The following is a 16,579-nucleotide window of genomic DNA, read 5'->3' as shown; positions in this document are numbered from 1 at the left end:
GTTTGGGAAACTGGCCGGTAGCAAAACCTAGGAGAAGAAGATTCAAGAGCAGGGTTGCCTTTGTGTCTTGATCGAGGGGTGATAGGAAGGGAGATGGAGACAACAACAAAGGTAAATTGACCATAAACAGCATTCTGCCATAGATACAAAATAAGCTGCCGAGCAAAGTGGTCAATGGAGCAAGCACTGCAGAGCCAGGTTCCCCAGAATTGAAAATCGGCTCTGTTCCCAAGTTGTTTAACTGCCTGTGCCTCATTTTCCTCACCTGTACACTGGGGCTAAAGCAACAGTGCCAATCTCTTAGGGGTACAGTGATGAGTGTTTTAGTAATAGACATAAAACGTGTAGAATGGTACCAGGACTGCAGAACGTGCACGGAAATGGCCAGGTAACATTATTATTATCGTTACCGTTACTATTATCTTCTGTCAGGTGTTCCTCTGGTGCCACTGAAAGAGGGAGCTTAGGAGTTGGATGAAAATAAGTGTGGACTGCTGCATGGATGTGTCCTCATTTTCAACCAACAGGTTACAACAGGAAAGCGTGTTAGCCATGAATAAGTGTTATCTCACTAGGATCAACGTCACTAGGAAGGGGGTTCACTGACTCCAGTGTGTGATGTGGTTCAGGCCAACTGAAACCTCTCAGCAACTTGCCATACTTCTATCTGAGAACCAAATTAATTAAAGGGCTTCCATGTTGCTTCAATTCGTAACTGTTTTCTGCAGTTATGAGCATAAGACTTGGGCATTCCCTGCTGAAATGTAGGAGATATATGGCTTAGGGGCTCCTGAGGGGCTCAGTCGGTTAAGCGTCTGACATCGACTCAGGTCATGATATCACGGTTCATGGGTTCGAGCCCCACATCGGGCTCTGTGCAGACAGCGCAGAGCCTGGAGCCTGCTTCTGTCTCCCTCACTTTCTGCCTTCCCCCACTTGTGCTCTGTCTCTCTGTCTCTCTCTCTGTCTCTCAAAAATAAAAATAAAACATCAAAAATTTTAAAAATATATGGCTTAAAAGGCCACATTAAAGTTTTCTGTATATTTGAAATTACAGAAGTCACATTTAAATTTACAGTTTTGATTAAAAAATCGTATTAGTACATGTTGTCAAGTACATCCCCATCATTAAAATCTACCATAAGCCCGACGGTGTTGGGATGAGCTCCCCAGGTTGATAAACGCTGCCCCTATAGTGACACCGGCAGTGAAATCTGTAATAATAAAAAAAAGGTTAAGTTAATAAAATAGGATATAAATTTAAAAAAAAACACTAAAATCAAGCAGACATTATGCTCTGAGTTGGTAACTGAGGCATACTCTAAAGATGACATTATTCTAGGAGCTGGCATGCAATTCTGTTATATGAATGGTAGGAACTGGTTACATCTGGAGTCCTGTGTACTTCCAGATTGTATTTTCTATAGTACAAATTCTGTAACGTCTTAGTCACAGTACAGACTGTGTTGTTTTCGTCGCAAAAAAAAAAAAAATTAAAATTAAAATTAAAAAAAACAATGTCCCTGAATGCACTTCAGAGAAAAACAATTGATACATCATTTCAGCTTATAAGACAAAAGCCCATATCTCACATGAGATCGGAGGAATTTCTGAGTCCTGATAGACAGTCCAATCTTGCTCCTAAAAGCACTGACATGTGACTGTGAAACAAACTTTGTTATTAATTTTGATATGGTTAAAACAAGTAGAAATAAACTTTGGGATGAACCATCACATTTCTTAGCTCTTCCTGCGGCTAGTAAACATGTACAGGGTTTAAAAAAACAAGTAAGGAAAGGTAAAGACATTAAGAAACATTAATGAAACAACTCACATGCAGATCTTTGCATATACGCACACTTATTTTAGGGAAAAAGTAGCTGTTCAATAGTGGAGAAAATTTATTTTCCAGTAAATGGTGCTGAGTCAATCAAATTTGAAAAAAGAGAGAGAGAGAAATGAAACAAGCATGAAACTCCATTTAACCTGTAAGGAAAAAGGAGAGAGAAACACTGGATCCTGACCACCCATTCCGGTGACTTACATGGGCACGCAAAAGCTAAGCGTGTCTTCGTAGTATTTGCCTTCAGGACAGTTGCAGCCCTCCGCACAGTCATCGTTACACTGCTCAGGGGCAGCAAGAGTTGTGCAGGAGCGGCGGCAGAAGGAAGAGCAGTGATGGTACAGCATTCCCTTCTGACACACGACCCCTAGGACGAAGGAGCATCAGTTGAGAAGAATTGTCACAGGGTACGGAGGCATTTACGCTGGGCTCTAGGTCTATGATAGACATAAGTTATGAAAAACAAAGATATATTACATCAATAAGCTTAGAACATTATAGAGGCTTTGAACAGAAACAATAAACAAATAAGCAAATAGATAAATAAGCGAATAAATAAATAAAATGCTTACAACTGACCCTTGAACAACACAGGTTTGAACTATGTGCATTCGTCTACCTACACTTGGATTTTTTCAACAAATACAGAATAGTAGTAAATGTATTTTCTTTTCTTTATGATTTTAACATTCTTTTCTCTAGCTTATTTTATTGTAAGAATATACTACATAATACATACACAAAATGTGTGTTTATTGACTGTTTATATTATCAGTAAGACTTGTGGGTAAGAGTAAGTGATTAGTAGCTAAGTGTTCGGGAGAGTCAAAAATTATAGCGGTTTTTGACTGTGGGTGGGTGGGAGATCAGTGCCCCTCACTCCCACGTTGTTCAATGATCAACTGTATTTGCCTCAATAGGAGTGGAACAGACGTATCCTCTTTTGAAACGGTTTTAATGTGACATTCCCTAACAGTCTTTAATAGCCTATACCATATTTTTTAATATTTAAGGTATTTTACATGTCCAAATAACCTTCCTGATGTCACATTTTAGATGTATTCACTGCTATATTGACATCATCTTCTTGGTGACATTATTTAAACCTAAGTAAACTGTAAGACTCCTACAAATAAGGCAAAACTTGACTTAAATGATCCATACTCATAGCTTTTATTTTTCACTATCTGAATTGTGTTCATACTTTTTTTCTAAATCTTTCCAATATCTCTTTAGACCAAACCAAAATTAGGCAAACTAAAATAATCTAAAACACACCTTTAAAAATAAAACCTAGAAAATGCTGGATAAAACATAATTGAAATTATGTTAAATGTATAACTGATCTTGTGAGGAAAACAATGGGGGAGGGCTCATCTCCTCAGGTACCACATGAGAAGAGGGAAATAAAATCCAGAATTTAGAGGAAAGAGGGATAATGGGTCCAGGTAATCTTGAGCCTTACATTTAACTCGTGTGGAAAAGAAAATGAGAGCTTATCCTTCACAAAGCAAGGGAGGAACTGGGAGAACTTTAATTTGGACCCTCGGGTCCTCAGCTGAGAGCTGTACTAGAGCAGAGATCAGCAAACTTTTTCTGTAAAGGGCCAAATGGTAAATGGCCTCAGCTTTGCAGGTCATACTGTCTCTGTCACAGCTATTCAACTCTGCCCTTGTAGCTCAAAAGCAGCCATTGACAACATGTAAACCTATGGGCAATACTCTTTATTTACAAAAACATAGAAAGCCGAAGGGTGTCACTTGCCAACTCCCGGACTAGAAGAAATCTGATCATAGTACAGGAAGATGCCAGGAAAGCTTCTCTAATTCTGTGGGACCTATGATGAAATAAAGTTATCCTCTGAGAAATCAAATCCCAGATCTACAACCTGTACAGTGTGGCATAGGCATCTACATTACTTTTATACTGACATTATTTTTGTTTTAGAAAACCCAAGCTGAGAAATTAATATCAAAACTGGCCAGTGATACCCCTGGAGTGATAGGAAAAAGTTTTATGAAACATTTAGGGGGAGGGGGTGGAGAAAGTGATGGTCCTAAAATCCAGGTCATAAAAGATACTAAAAGGGGCAGGGTAGAGTAACAAAGATTAACTCATAAAAAAATTATAGAACACATAAAGAAAGAAAACAGTCGGGGCACCCGGGTGGCTCAGTTGATTAAGCATCTGATGTCAGCATCTGATGTCAATCTTGATGTCAGCTCAGGTCACAGTCTCACGGCTCATGAATTCAAGCCCCCCATCAGGCTCCACACAGTGCAGAGCCTGCTTGGGATTCTCTGTCTCTGTCTGTCTGTCTCTCTCTCTCTGTCATTAATTAATTAATTAATTAATTAATTTAAAAGAAAAAGAAAGGAAACAATCTACCATGAATGAGACAACAGACACCAAAACCATGAGATAATTACCTGTTGTATAACTTACCTATTTAACTACAAATCACCTGTGTTACCACATCACATAATGCTTTTCCATACTTCCCAATACTTAGATATGACATTTCTATGATAATTTTTTTATAATTTTTCACATTATTTCCATTCCATACCTCAAACCATGCAGTTACAACTCTAATAATGCTCATATTAAAAACAGCAAAAAAAAATTATTGGTGTCTTATCCAATATACATCCAATTTTAAGAAATGAAGTATTTCATTTGTTTTTCAGGTTTGCACACTATACTCATATTCCAAATATCTTAGGCGACACTGACCTTTCTTTTAAAAAGAAAAAAACATAGTAATTACCAACACAAAAATCCCTAAAGTGTCATCTGATCATCTTTATCTGTGCCATTATCATACTCACCACAGAATGAAATCTGAGCTCTGAAATCGATGCTGATACCACGCTGGCCACAGAGGTAGGCATAGTGGGCAAGAGCATTGCATAGACAGGCGCTTCCACACTTGCATGCATCATGGCGGCACAGCTGAGAGTATAGCCCCGGGCTAATGTAGATGTGGCAAGGAGCAAAGAGCTCCTGGTGGATAACATCACAGTGTGCTGCGTATCCAACTAAAAGACAAAAATACATACATACGTACATAACAACAACAACAAAAACATCAGCCCCTCATTTACTAGTCTAGATCTTACCCTTAAGTACCAAATTCCAGAACTAACCAAGCATCTTGCTTTCCTAGGTGTACTGAATTGCCTATTATTTTCAACAAGAGCCAATATTTTCCATTTATACTATTTTGTTGGTTTATCTTTACTTATAATAATATTGGTGGCAGCACTGAATCCATATTTAATAATCTTTTAGCAAAAAAATATTGTGCTATCCCTGAATAATATGAGTTACAGAAGGGCCAATATAAATGGCCACAATCACCCCATTGCCCAAGGATCATCATAGAAAATCACCCTAATTCTGCTATAAAGAATTGGTGAGTATTGGAAGGCTTATCTCCAGACAGCCACACACAATAATAGTGGTGCCAGATTGTAGATGCTATGGCAACTCCCTGAAATACACAATTATCCAGGAAGGATTGGGAATCATCTCATTCCAACAAAGTCTCTGGGGTAAATGGTAATGTGCCAGTTGCCATATAGTCATTGAATACAATGTCTGCACAAGACACAATGAACAGAGCACAATGTCTGACAACAATGTTTGATAAATGAATCTATGAATGAATGAATAAATGAATAATGAATAGAAATTAGGGGTTGGGCCACATACTAAAGGCTATGAAATATAGGTCTATGTAATCACTTCTTGAAATCTCTTGACTTTTTCCTTGAGAATGACCAAATAGAATCATAGGAGTAACCAAGTTTGACACAGCAATCTAGATCCCATCTTTCTCCAAAAAAAAAAAAAAAATCATCCGTAAAAATGAATGAAGTCTTGCCATTTGCAATGACATGGGTGGAACTAGAGAGTATTATGCTAAGCAAAATAAGCCAGTTAGAGAAAGACAAATACCATATGCACACAGGATAATGCACACAGGAGCCAAAAAAAAAAAAAGAGAGGCAAACCAAGAAACAGACTCTTAACTCTAGAGAACAAACTGAGGGTTACTGGAGGGGAAATGGGTGGGGGGAAGGGTTAAATCGGTGATGGGTATTAAGGAGGGCACTTGTGACGAGCACAAAAAGGGTGTTGTACAGAAGTGACTAAATTCTACACCTGAAACTAATATTGCACTATATGTTAACTAGCTGGAATTTAAAAGAAAAAAAACACCTGAATTATTTTGTTGCATATTGTAAATATACTTATTTTGGTAAGGAAACACATGGTAATTGTCTGAGTATTATATTTTTGCACTGTATACGAAAATAAGTAACTTAGACTATAACAGCTTTGTGTTGGCATGCATTCTTCTAATCCCCAGGAATGCCAAAGCAAAGCAATACATCAGTGGGGCTTTTACCGTGTGCCTTAAGGATTTATAGATCAAAAAATATTCCTACTAACATTAAGTAAAAGGGTGATTCAAGAAGATCCTTGTGAAAAAATATCCTTCAGAATTATTGGCTTTTATTTATTTTCCTTTCTCTGGGGATTTTTCTAAATTTACCTATTTGAAATTTTTAAAGTAGGTCACGACAAAGTTGAAGGAGGATTATATCTAAAATATATGTCATAGAAGACATGAGATAGGGGGATAAAAGTGATAAAACATATACGTAATAAAATGGCATGTAACAGGGAGGTCATAAAGAAAAGACCGGAGGGAAATTGAATTTGCCATTTGGACTCTACTCCAGCTTTTACATGTTATTAAAAAACAAAAAATAAAGTTGCTGAAATATCAAAGAGAGAATTGAGAAAGTTAGAAACAAACTGAGCAAGACTAATTGAAGGAGAAGGGAATCTATTAGTAGACATTTTAAGACAGAATGGGGGGAAAGTATCGTTGAATGGGAGTGAGATTAAAAGTATTGAATTATAGGGACAACTGGGTGGCTCAGTCAGTTAAGCATCAGACTCTTGATTTTAGCCCAGGTCATGATCTCACCGTTTGTGAGATTGAGCTCTACATTGGGCTCTGCACCGACAGTGTGGAGCCTGCTTATGATTCTCCCTCTCTCTATCTCTCTCTCTCTCTCTCTCTCTCTCTGCCCATCCCCTGCCTTCCTCACTCTTTCTCTCTCAAATAAATGAATAAACTTTTTAAAAAAAATTATTGAATTATAGAGACCACAAGACTTTAGCCTAATACTCTTACTACTGATAGAAAAAATGACCACAGAAGTTAACAATCTTTTACAAGTTTAGAACCCAGCTTAGACAAAAAGCTAGCAGCACTGAAAGCATTATCTTATATTCTTTCCAGTACATCAAAACTATAAGTTAATACTAAGGATCATGTAATAATCAAAAGATTCCTCCCAAACAATCACCAAAAATTCCAGAAATTGTACTGGGTTTGTATAGGTACTCAAACAACATTAATAATGTATAAAAAATAGCTACCTAGAAACAATAAATTAGCCAAAACAATTAAAGGAACAAATTAAAATTATAAAAATATTTATTTAAGCATACATATTAATTTTTCATAGTCATTTTGCAAAATATATGTATATAACAATACATCTCATTTTATTGATGAGTGAAATAGACTTTCACATGGTTTGCTGTGGCTTTTGTAAAAAAAAAACAAAACAAAACAAAAAACAAGTACAGGATAAATTCTTGGCATTGTTTGTTACACTGTCATTGCAGATTGGAACTCTGGAGCATGACCCTCTCAAATTGTTGCACACTTGATGGCACAGACCTCCTTGGATCGCTGGCCCCTGCTTATGAAGTCATAGCATGCTGTCTGAGTAAGAGCCGGTAATGAATGTGATAGCAATAGAAGAATCCACATGAGCTGTCACACTGTGGAGCTCAAGTCAAATATCACAAGACTATAACTGCATTATTACAGTATTTCCAGAGATTTTCCTTTAGAATTTAAAGAATCTGACATCTCCAAAATGCTAGCCTACATTTGTGAAGAGTTTAGGGATTTAGGTGTCAACACCTAAAATAAGTAAATTTATGAATGCAAACCAGGAAACAAGATAGTCATTTTCTGGAGTTCTTTATAAAAAATAACCTAGATTACTTAAAGAGGCATATCTAATTATCGAATTGTTTAAGATGACAGTAATACATGGAACTGTCCTCCAGGTTTGCATGCAGGAAGAAAGACTTACTGTTTTGTTGATTAATGTTACAGGGGTCCACCATAGGAACATGAACAGGTGCAAAACAAGTGGAGGAAACTCTCCAAGCATACGCGTGAAGTTGAGGGGTGCCTTCTATCATGCCTGATGGAGACCTAAAAAGCAAAGATAACATGCATCTTAGCCTCTCCCATTCATTTCATTTCTTCATAGTCTTCAAATATTGAAAATGGAGAATACAATTTTTTTTAACTTACAAAGAAAACTTAGAGCTTAAAATGTTCTATCTTTTAAAAAACATGTGCGATATTAGCTTCTGGTTATTAAGAATTTATAATGGGTCAAATTGTGAACATATATGGTTTTATTTAATAATTGCCTCAGGCTTGTGAAGAAAATATGATTCCCATTTTAAAGAGAAAGGAGAGAAGAAGCTCAGAGAAATATTAACATTCACTCAGCGGGTGAGCGTCAGAGCCAAGATTCAAACCCCACTTCTCACCAATTTAATGAAACATCATTCACACAACCAAATCATTAATGTGTGTGTGGTTTAGGGTGCATGGGGAGAGGTAGATGCAGGTAGCTCACATGATTCTTTTAGGGTAAAGACAAATGTCCCAAATATAAATATCCTATATTTCTGATTCAGTATTTCAATTTCCATTATGAGGACTGAAATACTGAGGTCCCATCCTGAAGTTAGGCAAACAAACCAAAAGAAAATTGAGGGAAGATGGTATAAAAGCCCTACTTCATCCAAAGTTGCTCACTTCAGTATCCTCAGCAAACCAAAATGGAAGAGAAACATCTACCCTTCTGACACCAGGCTTATAAACACAATAACACTTAAGGGACAAACACTAAAATGCCCCCACCAGCAGGGGCTTAATCAAGGTTTAATAACTCATCAACCATTATTTAATAAGTGAAAATCCTGACTGGACACTGTACCAGACATTGTCAAAGCGACCTAAAGAATCAGGTTGGAGGGGCACCTGGGTGGTTCGGTTGGTTAAGCGTCCCACTTCAGCTCAGGTCATGATCTCACGGTTTGTGAGATTGAGCCCCACATCAGACTCTGTGCTGACAGCTCAGAGCCTGGACCCTGCTTCAGATTCTGTGTCTCCTTCTCTCTCTACCTCTCACACTCTGTCTCTCTCTCTCTCAAAAATAAATAAACATTAAAAAAAAAAAAAAAGGATCAGATTGGGTTAGGTCTCCTGTAGGAAGCTTTGACCAAGCAAAACTTGACTAATGAAAGCCCCAACAACATGGCCAAATAGTAGAGTAGGCTTTATCTCAGCTGTCTATATTGTCCTATTAAATTAGCTACTTTGGTTACCACTGACCTCAGCCACTAGCAACTATATGGAGCTTCTCACCACGGAAGCTGAGAGAGGAGAATAAAAAGGAGCTTCACAAGCCATTCCACAATGCTCATCCTCTGTCCCCACCCTTTCTCTTTCTCAATTCCTCAAAAGTAAACCATTCTAGAACTCTAAAGCATTATAACAAACACCTAATCCAAAATCTCATTTTGTTCAAACAAGAACACTGAGACTCAAAGAAATTAAAGAGCACTAGCTCTTTGCTTTGTCTCCCCTCTCCTTCTCTCTTCAACGCTTCAAAGGACAATAAAATAGGTCAAGGTGATGGGTGTAGCCAGGGTTCCCAGGAGGAATGGACTCAGAGATGGACTCTCTTATTTCACTTAATCCACTTAATAAATACAAAAAAGAGGAGGAACTAAAATGTAGACCCATTTATTTATTGCGTTTTCATTCTATAAAACAATGTTTGGGCTCACCACACTTAAATTACTGTAATAAGATTTTCAAGTAATTAATATTTTCCATTCCACTATGTTTGCAGATTCACATTAACCTCTATGAAGTAAAGAATTTTAACTGTTTTGTTAGAAAGCTAAACAATGTTCAAAAGTTATCTATGACTCTGAAATATTATCCTGCACTGTTATCATGCCTGAATGTTTATACATGGAGGCGACTGGTGCCTGAGAAAGAGGCAGACAGATCTGCCATCTGTTAAACACTGACTGCTAACCCATTCTGATAAACAAGAAAGAGAAAGAAGGCTTAAACTTCTTTTCTGCACATTTTAGCCAAGCCACTTAATATAGTCTGTTTCATGAATCTGATAAAGATATTGATATTCTGACCTACCAACAAATGAAGCATAAAGAACTAAATAACCTAAGCACAAATTAGTCACACAGAAGAAAAGGTAAAAGAAATTGTCTTTTGAAATTTAAAATTGTAAATACCAGTTCTCCTTGCCCCTCCAAATTCTTTTCTTGGAGCCCTATTAAAAGCCCTGTCGCCATTTAGTTCAACTGTCTACTGCATATAAGACTCTATGCGACTCATAAATATGGAGAACAAACTGAGGGTTATGAGAGGCATTGTGGGAGAGGGGTTGGGCTAAATGGGTAAGGGGCACTAAGGGATCTACTCCTGAAATCATTGTTGCACTATATGATAACTAATTTGGATGTAAATTTTAAAAACTAAAAAATAAAACAAGTTAAAAAAAAGACTCTATGCGGTTCCTAAGAACAGAAGGATTGAGGGGTTCATCCTTATTCTCAAAGCCTTCACAGTTTTAAATGGAAACCAGACATAAAGACAGAGTTTCATAGATAACAGAGTCAAAATGAACTTTGTCTGGTGGTATATGAGCTCCTGTTTTGAAGCAAATAGAGTCTGAATTGGTTTGAACAATAAAATCAGAATTCACAAGAAAGATTAGGTGGTGGAAAAAAAACCCAAATAGGAAAAATATGCAGAAGTGTTTTAAAAACTATGGTATTCGGGGAATGGCTTCTTCATGAGACATTCCTTTGTTACCCTGTCCACGACCACACGGCTCAACATTTAACGTTTTGAAATTACCTCAGTGTTTTTACATATATTGTTGATTAATACGTTGCATTGACCTCATTATTTCTTAAAGGCTGTTATCCCCTCCTGATCTGCAATACAAGGTCTTTGAGGATGCGAACCATGTGATACTGCTTAAATTGTCCCACAGTGCTTAGTTCAAGAACAGGTGCCCAAAGCATTTACACTAAATTATACACTGTCTTTTCACAAGTAAGTGAAACTGCGTCATCAGTACAAGGGGTACAACTGTACTGTACTGCTTTTCTTTTGATGAAACACCAACGATCATAAAATTCAATGAACTTAGCTGCCAAAATGTTACTTCAGAGGAATCATTCATACCAAATGATATCAATATTTTAAAGGTAAAATTTACTATCATTAATGCCAAATGATATTAAGATTTTTAAAAAGCAGTGCACATTGAAAAACGAAATACTGTTAAGTTTGATAGATGGCAGGGGAGAGAATAACAGGTACTTATTCTGTGGGTTAGCCCACGGGCTCTGAGTTGCACCACCCAAATTCACAGCCCAGCCCCACCGTATTTGAGCTAAATGACTTTGAGCTTTGAGGGTCTCAGTGAGTTTCTTTATCTATAAAACAGAGCTACTAATTAGGGGATTGCTTTAAAATTTAAATAGATGATCATATAAAGCTCTTGGAACAGTGATGACTAAGCTATTACTAGTTAAGTAAACACTTCTAATGAAAGAATTTGATTCCTCCAAATTACTAGTCATTAAATCATGTTAGCTATTCAGAAATCATACTTACAGAAAATCATCCCTTATGTTCCCATTAAAAGTGCCACACAGCCCTAATGTTCTTCTTTTCCAGGCGCTAGTGAGTTGAATGTAAATTCTTTCCCCATCTATAGCAAACAGAATCTTTAAACCAAAAGTGGTTTTTAGAAGAATAAATAAGGATGACAGAGTTTGAATTTCAACAATTCCTGCGGGAAAAGAACATACGTAAATCAGCTTTGAGACTCATAGACAGTGTTCTGAAATGCTAGAGTACAACGCCAGAACTCTTCTTTCAAGAGACTGGGTACTAGAATTTCAATAAAAACTTGAAACATTAAAAGCGGGGCACCTGGGTGACTCAGTTGGCTAAGCATTCAGCTCTTGGTTTTGGCTCAGGTCATGATCTTGCAGTTTGTGGGTTCAAGCCCTGCATCAGGCTCCATGCTGGTGGTGGGGAGCCTGTTTGGGATTCTCCCTCTCTCTCTCTCTCTCCCTCTCTCTCCCTCTCTGCCCCTCCTCTGCTTATGCTCGCTCACTCTGTGTCTCAAAATAAATACGCAAGAGAGACACAGAGAGAGAGAGAGAGACAGAGACAGAGAGAGAGAGAGAGAGAGAGAGACATGAAGCAGGCAGGCTCCCAGTTCCTGCTCCTGTGCTCCAGAGCCAATTTTTGCCACCCTGTGCATTCTTTTCTCCTGTTTCCCTTCTGTCTCTCCTTTCTAAGACTTCAGCAGATCTTTTTAATAGATTGTCATGTCCACATGTAACTTCAGTTGGCTAGCATCTCTTGGCAGGTGTGGACAGTCCTTAGCATTTGAAGTCCAACCTCTTTTTCTTAACTCCCGTGTGTGTGTGTGTGTGTGTGTAATTTTCCCCAAACTGGTGATGTTTCAATAAGGAAGTGGCACTTTCCTTAAAACTTCTGCATTCCCCTGAGATTATCAGGAAAAAGGAGAGCACAGCACTCTAGAGCCACCATTTTTACCAGACACCTTAAGAGACAAGAAACTTGTGTTCAAGTATGAACTAATGACTTCTGCCAACATGAGAGTTGCTCCTGTATCCCTATCACAATTTCTGCCACCAGTCTGGTCCAGAAATCTAAGAACCATTCTTTGATCACATCGTGTCTTTGATGCCCTTCCCCAACCAGCCCTGATCCAATCCATCACTAGGTTCAGACCACTTTTTTTTCCTAAATATTTTCAATCTGTCTTCTTTCCATCTCCACTGTCACTGCCTTACGCTGGTTCCTCCTCATTCCCTGCATGACTGACTTCAGTAACACCCTAACTGTCCTCCATGTTTCCTGCCAGCCTCTCTTAAAGCCACTTCCACGGAGTTGCCATAGTAGTCTACCAAAAAAAAAAAAAAAGAAAGAAAGAAAGAAAAAAAGACTATCATTCTTCTCACTGAAACTTATTTATTTGGTTGAACTATATGAGATTGTTATCTTTGTACATAAAAACGGTCAAATAATGATAATTTCATATTCAATTTCATACCAAGTTCAACTCCCTTAGCATGACAATGAATAGCACGACCATGTAATTTGTAATACAAATTGGGACATCTCTGGGAATGAAAGAGAGTGTTAATAATAACTATGCTAGAACACAGGCAGGAACACAAAAACCATAACAACGCTCTGCATATAAGGTTTTCTCCAGTGTCACCCCCACCTATTTCTCTAGTCTCATATTTGGACATTCTCCATTACCCTCTTCAGGCTTTAGCAGTCCCAAACTAGCTATAGTTTCCCCTAATCATACTGCATGGTTTATACCTCCTTGCTTTGCATGGAACACTTTTCCCACCTCCTTCACCCTGACAATCCTCAGCTTTGAATGCTGAAAGAGACGTCACCTCTTCAGAGGTGATGTATCTGATGTCAAAACTTGCCTGACTGTACCTGCACATTCCTGCCCAAGGCTGGGTGAGCTGTACTCACTTAGATCCCCAGAGTCCCTGCGCATATCTTTGAGTTTGTTATATTTTATGCAAGTGGCTGTTTTGTTATACCTCTCCCCTTGCAAACTCTAGGCCACTTGAGGTGAACACTAGCTCCCATAGACATGGTAATCTCTGAGGTCTCTAGCTGAGGACCTGGCAACACATAGGCCCTCAAATGTTAGGTTAGTCAGCCAATGGGAGAAGACTTCATTCAGGTTGTGTTGTTGTTGTTGTTGTTGTTGTTAATGTTGTTGCTGTTGTCAGTGTAAGGCAAGTACATCATTAGCATTGCTTCTTACCATTCAGATTGAAGCCTTGGTTAGGACTGGTAAGGATTTGTCCTCCTCTACTAAGGGTCACTTGTTTATTAAAATCATCCTCCAGAATTAGAGTTATAGACTGAAGGCAGACCAAGCCAAGGTTCTGCATAAAAATCAAGTGATTGGTTAAAGGAACGAGAGAGAAATAGGACACAGAAAGAGATAGGGATGATGGGAGAGGGGAACGGGAGAAAGCAAGAGAGAGAGAAGGAAGAAGAAAGGAGAAAGAGAGTGCACATGGATAAGAATTCCTGGTATATAGAAGGCTTGAGTATAAGTAATATAATAAAGTACTTAACATGTAATATATAGCCCCATTACCAATAAAATTTATATTTATATAGTACATTAAGTATACCATATACCTACCTATATTGTACATAGAACATTAAATAAAAATGTTCTCAACAAAGTGCCAATAGTTATGTTTTTCATAGCACATTATTAATATAGCTCTCCAATACATTTAAGTGGAATACTAAACATAAAAAATTCAATAAGGAAAAGAACAAAGAGAATTGGGATTCTATGTAGGAAATTTATTTGGACTCTGATATACTACAAAAAAAAATCAAGCTGTAGAAAAAGCAAATAAAGTAGTTCAGAATTGTTGTTGGAAATAACCATTTCATACTGGAATAAAACTAGAAAATTAAAGATTTCTGCAAAATGTTGACTACCTGATTTAAAGAGAGGAAAATCTGTGTGTCTTTACAAATAACTGATGTATTTATTTGAAGAAAAGATCTAAAATAAATATTCCAGTATGCTAAGAAATTCATCAAATCTATTTAGAAAACATGAAACTGACTCAGTCCTGTCAAAAATCATCTCCTTAAAATAGTGGTTTCCGAAGTAACCAAAAACTTAGGTCCATTGTGCAGTTATGCATGAAATGTTCAAAAAAAGTATACATATAAATTCCATTTTTTAAGAAAGAAAATATAATTAGATACGTAGTATTTAATCTAAAACATTTGTTTTCATATTTTAATATCTGAAATCAGGATGTGTCATATAAGCAACAGTATAACATAGATTAATTAGCAACATTTTTTCTTTGTCATAGGTAGAATGGTGAAGCATCTTAACAATGATTTTTGCAGAAAATTTACATTACCATTCATATTACCACTATTACCATACTACGTATTACCACTCTTGACCTAGAATGGAGCTTGAGTGAAAAAACAACAACAACAAAACAAAACAAAACAAAATAAAACAAAAACAAAAAAATTCTCCTGGCCATTTTGAGATGTTCCTACCTGTTCACAGTGAGCTTTCTGTAAAGTAATTGTGAATTTATCTTTTCCAGTTCCTTTCACAAGGATGTACTGGCACATTCCAATAAAAGAATAATGTCGACCATCAAACGTTGTAAAATGAGAATCACCCACAACAGAGCATTGTACTATCAAAATAAAAAATAAAAATTAAAAAAAAAAAACAAAAAGGAGAAGGAGAGAGAAGAAGGAGAAGGCAGAGAAAGAAATTATGTTTATTTTTTAAAAGCAGGAAGTTGACTAGGGTAAATAATCATTCATCAAAAAGAAATAGATAAAGTGTTTAAAATGTACTCGTCTGACAAACTTACTAGATTATGTTATTAAATTTAATTCAAAATTTATTAAAGGAGAGCTCAATGTAGTTTTTAGGTTTTGTAATATTTATACTACATCAATAAGTTTTGACCAGTCACCTGCTCAAAGCTATCCTTTGTTCAATTTTCCATTTATCCTCTCAATATCTGAATTTATGGATCATTACATCTCTTGTTATATATGAGATGAACTCATAAACATCATTGCCATGTTCCTCTTCAATTTAAAGAAAATTGAGACATTTTCTTTAAAAACATTTTGAAAGATTACCTGGACAGTCATGCTCAGTGCAGTTCCAAACTCCACCAACACACACACTAAATGAAATTATAAAAATATTAATCTACTGGTATAGAGAAACTGTATTAATGTTTGCATCAATGTATTGATTAATGTACCAATACATACCATGTTTATAGGTTCAGAATAATCTGACTTGAAAAATATATCTGCAAAAGTTCAATTAACTGATAAACTTGGGCTGGAAAGCACCTAAATTATTATTTATTGTGTGTCATACTTAAAAATCACTAAAGATGACACAAAGGGAATACAGAATAGCCAGGAACGAAAGTACTATGCAAACAGAGAGCTTTTGTTTTATGTCCTTCTCTCATTGCTTAAACTAAATAAAAAAAAAGTCACACACAAAAAAGTATTTACCTATATTAGGAGGGAAATATACATAAAGAGTTAATAAAGTTATTTCATCTACTACAAAACAAGAAAGTTTCTTTTAAGGATCATCAGACATTAAAGAGAAAGAAAAGATGTCCTCTTATGTAAGATAAATTCTGCCTTCTGCCATCAAAAAGACTTTTAGGATGGAAGGAGGATAGAAGGATAGAAGCAGAGTCTCTAAAGAGGAGGAGCTTAAATCATTATTTAAGAATGTGGTTGCTTATCTACCTGCATGCCAGTTATATCACACTGACAGCAAAGAGACAAGGGCCTGCTGACATTTATACCTGTTCTTTATAAGACTTCCCTGGAGGGACTTCATGCTTACCTAAAATAGTTTTAGTTGCTAATGTAATAAG

General features: G+C 36.8%; 1 protein-coding gene across 1 annotated transcript in view; it reads right to left on the bottom strand.

Moving 5' to 3' along the window:
- Positions 1-16,579, bottom strand: part of OTOGL (otogelin like) — a 160,402-nt gene that overhangs the window by 88,876 nt on the left and 54,947 nt on the right. Inside the window, exons 15-22 of the mRNA XM_042947249.1 lie at positions 15,810-15,856; positions 15,204-15,349; positions 13,915-14,038; positions 11,691-11,868; positions 8,038-8,162; positions 4,675-4,884; positions 2,045-2,210; positions 1,140-1,214 (exon numbers count right to left, since the gene is read on the bottom strand). Coding sequence (XP_042803183.1) covers positions 1,140-1,214; positions 2,045-2,210; positions 4,675-4,884; positions 8,038-8,162; positions 11,691-11,868; positions 13,915-14,038; positions 15,204-15,349; positions 15,810-15,856 — 1,071 coding nt within the window. The remainder of the gene's footprint in view (positions 1-1,139; positions 1,215-2,044; positions 2,211-4,674; positions 4,885-8,037; positions 8,163-11,690; positions 11,869-13,914; positions 14,039-15,203; positions 15,350-15,809; positions 15,857-16,579) is intronic.

The sequence above is a fragment of the Panthera leo genome, chromosome B4, assembly GCF_018350215.1.
Source record: "Panthera leo isolate Ple1 chromosome B4, P.leo_Ple1_pat1.1, whole genome shotgun sequence".
Taxonomy (NCBI): domain Eukaryota; kingdom Metazoa; phylum Chordata; class Mammalia; order Carnivora; family Felidae; genus Panthera; species Panthera leo.
This window is presented reverse-complemented; position numbering and strand designations above follow the sequence as displayed.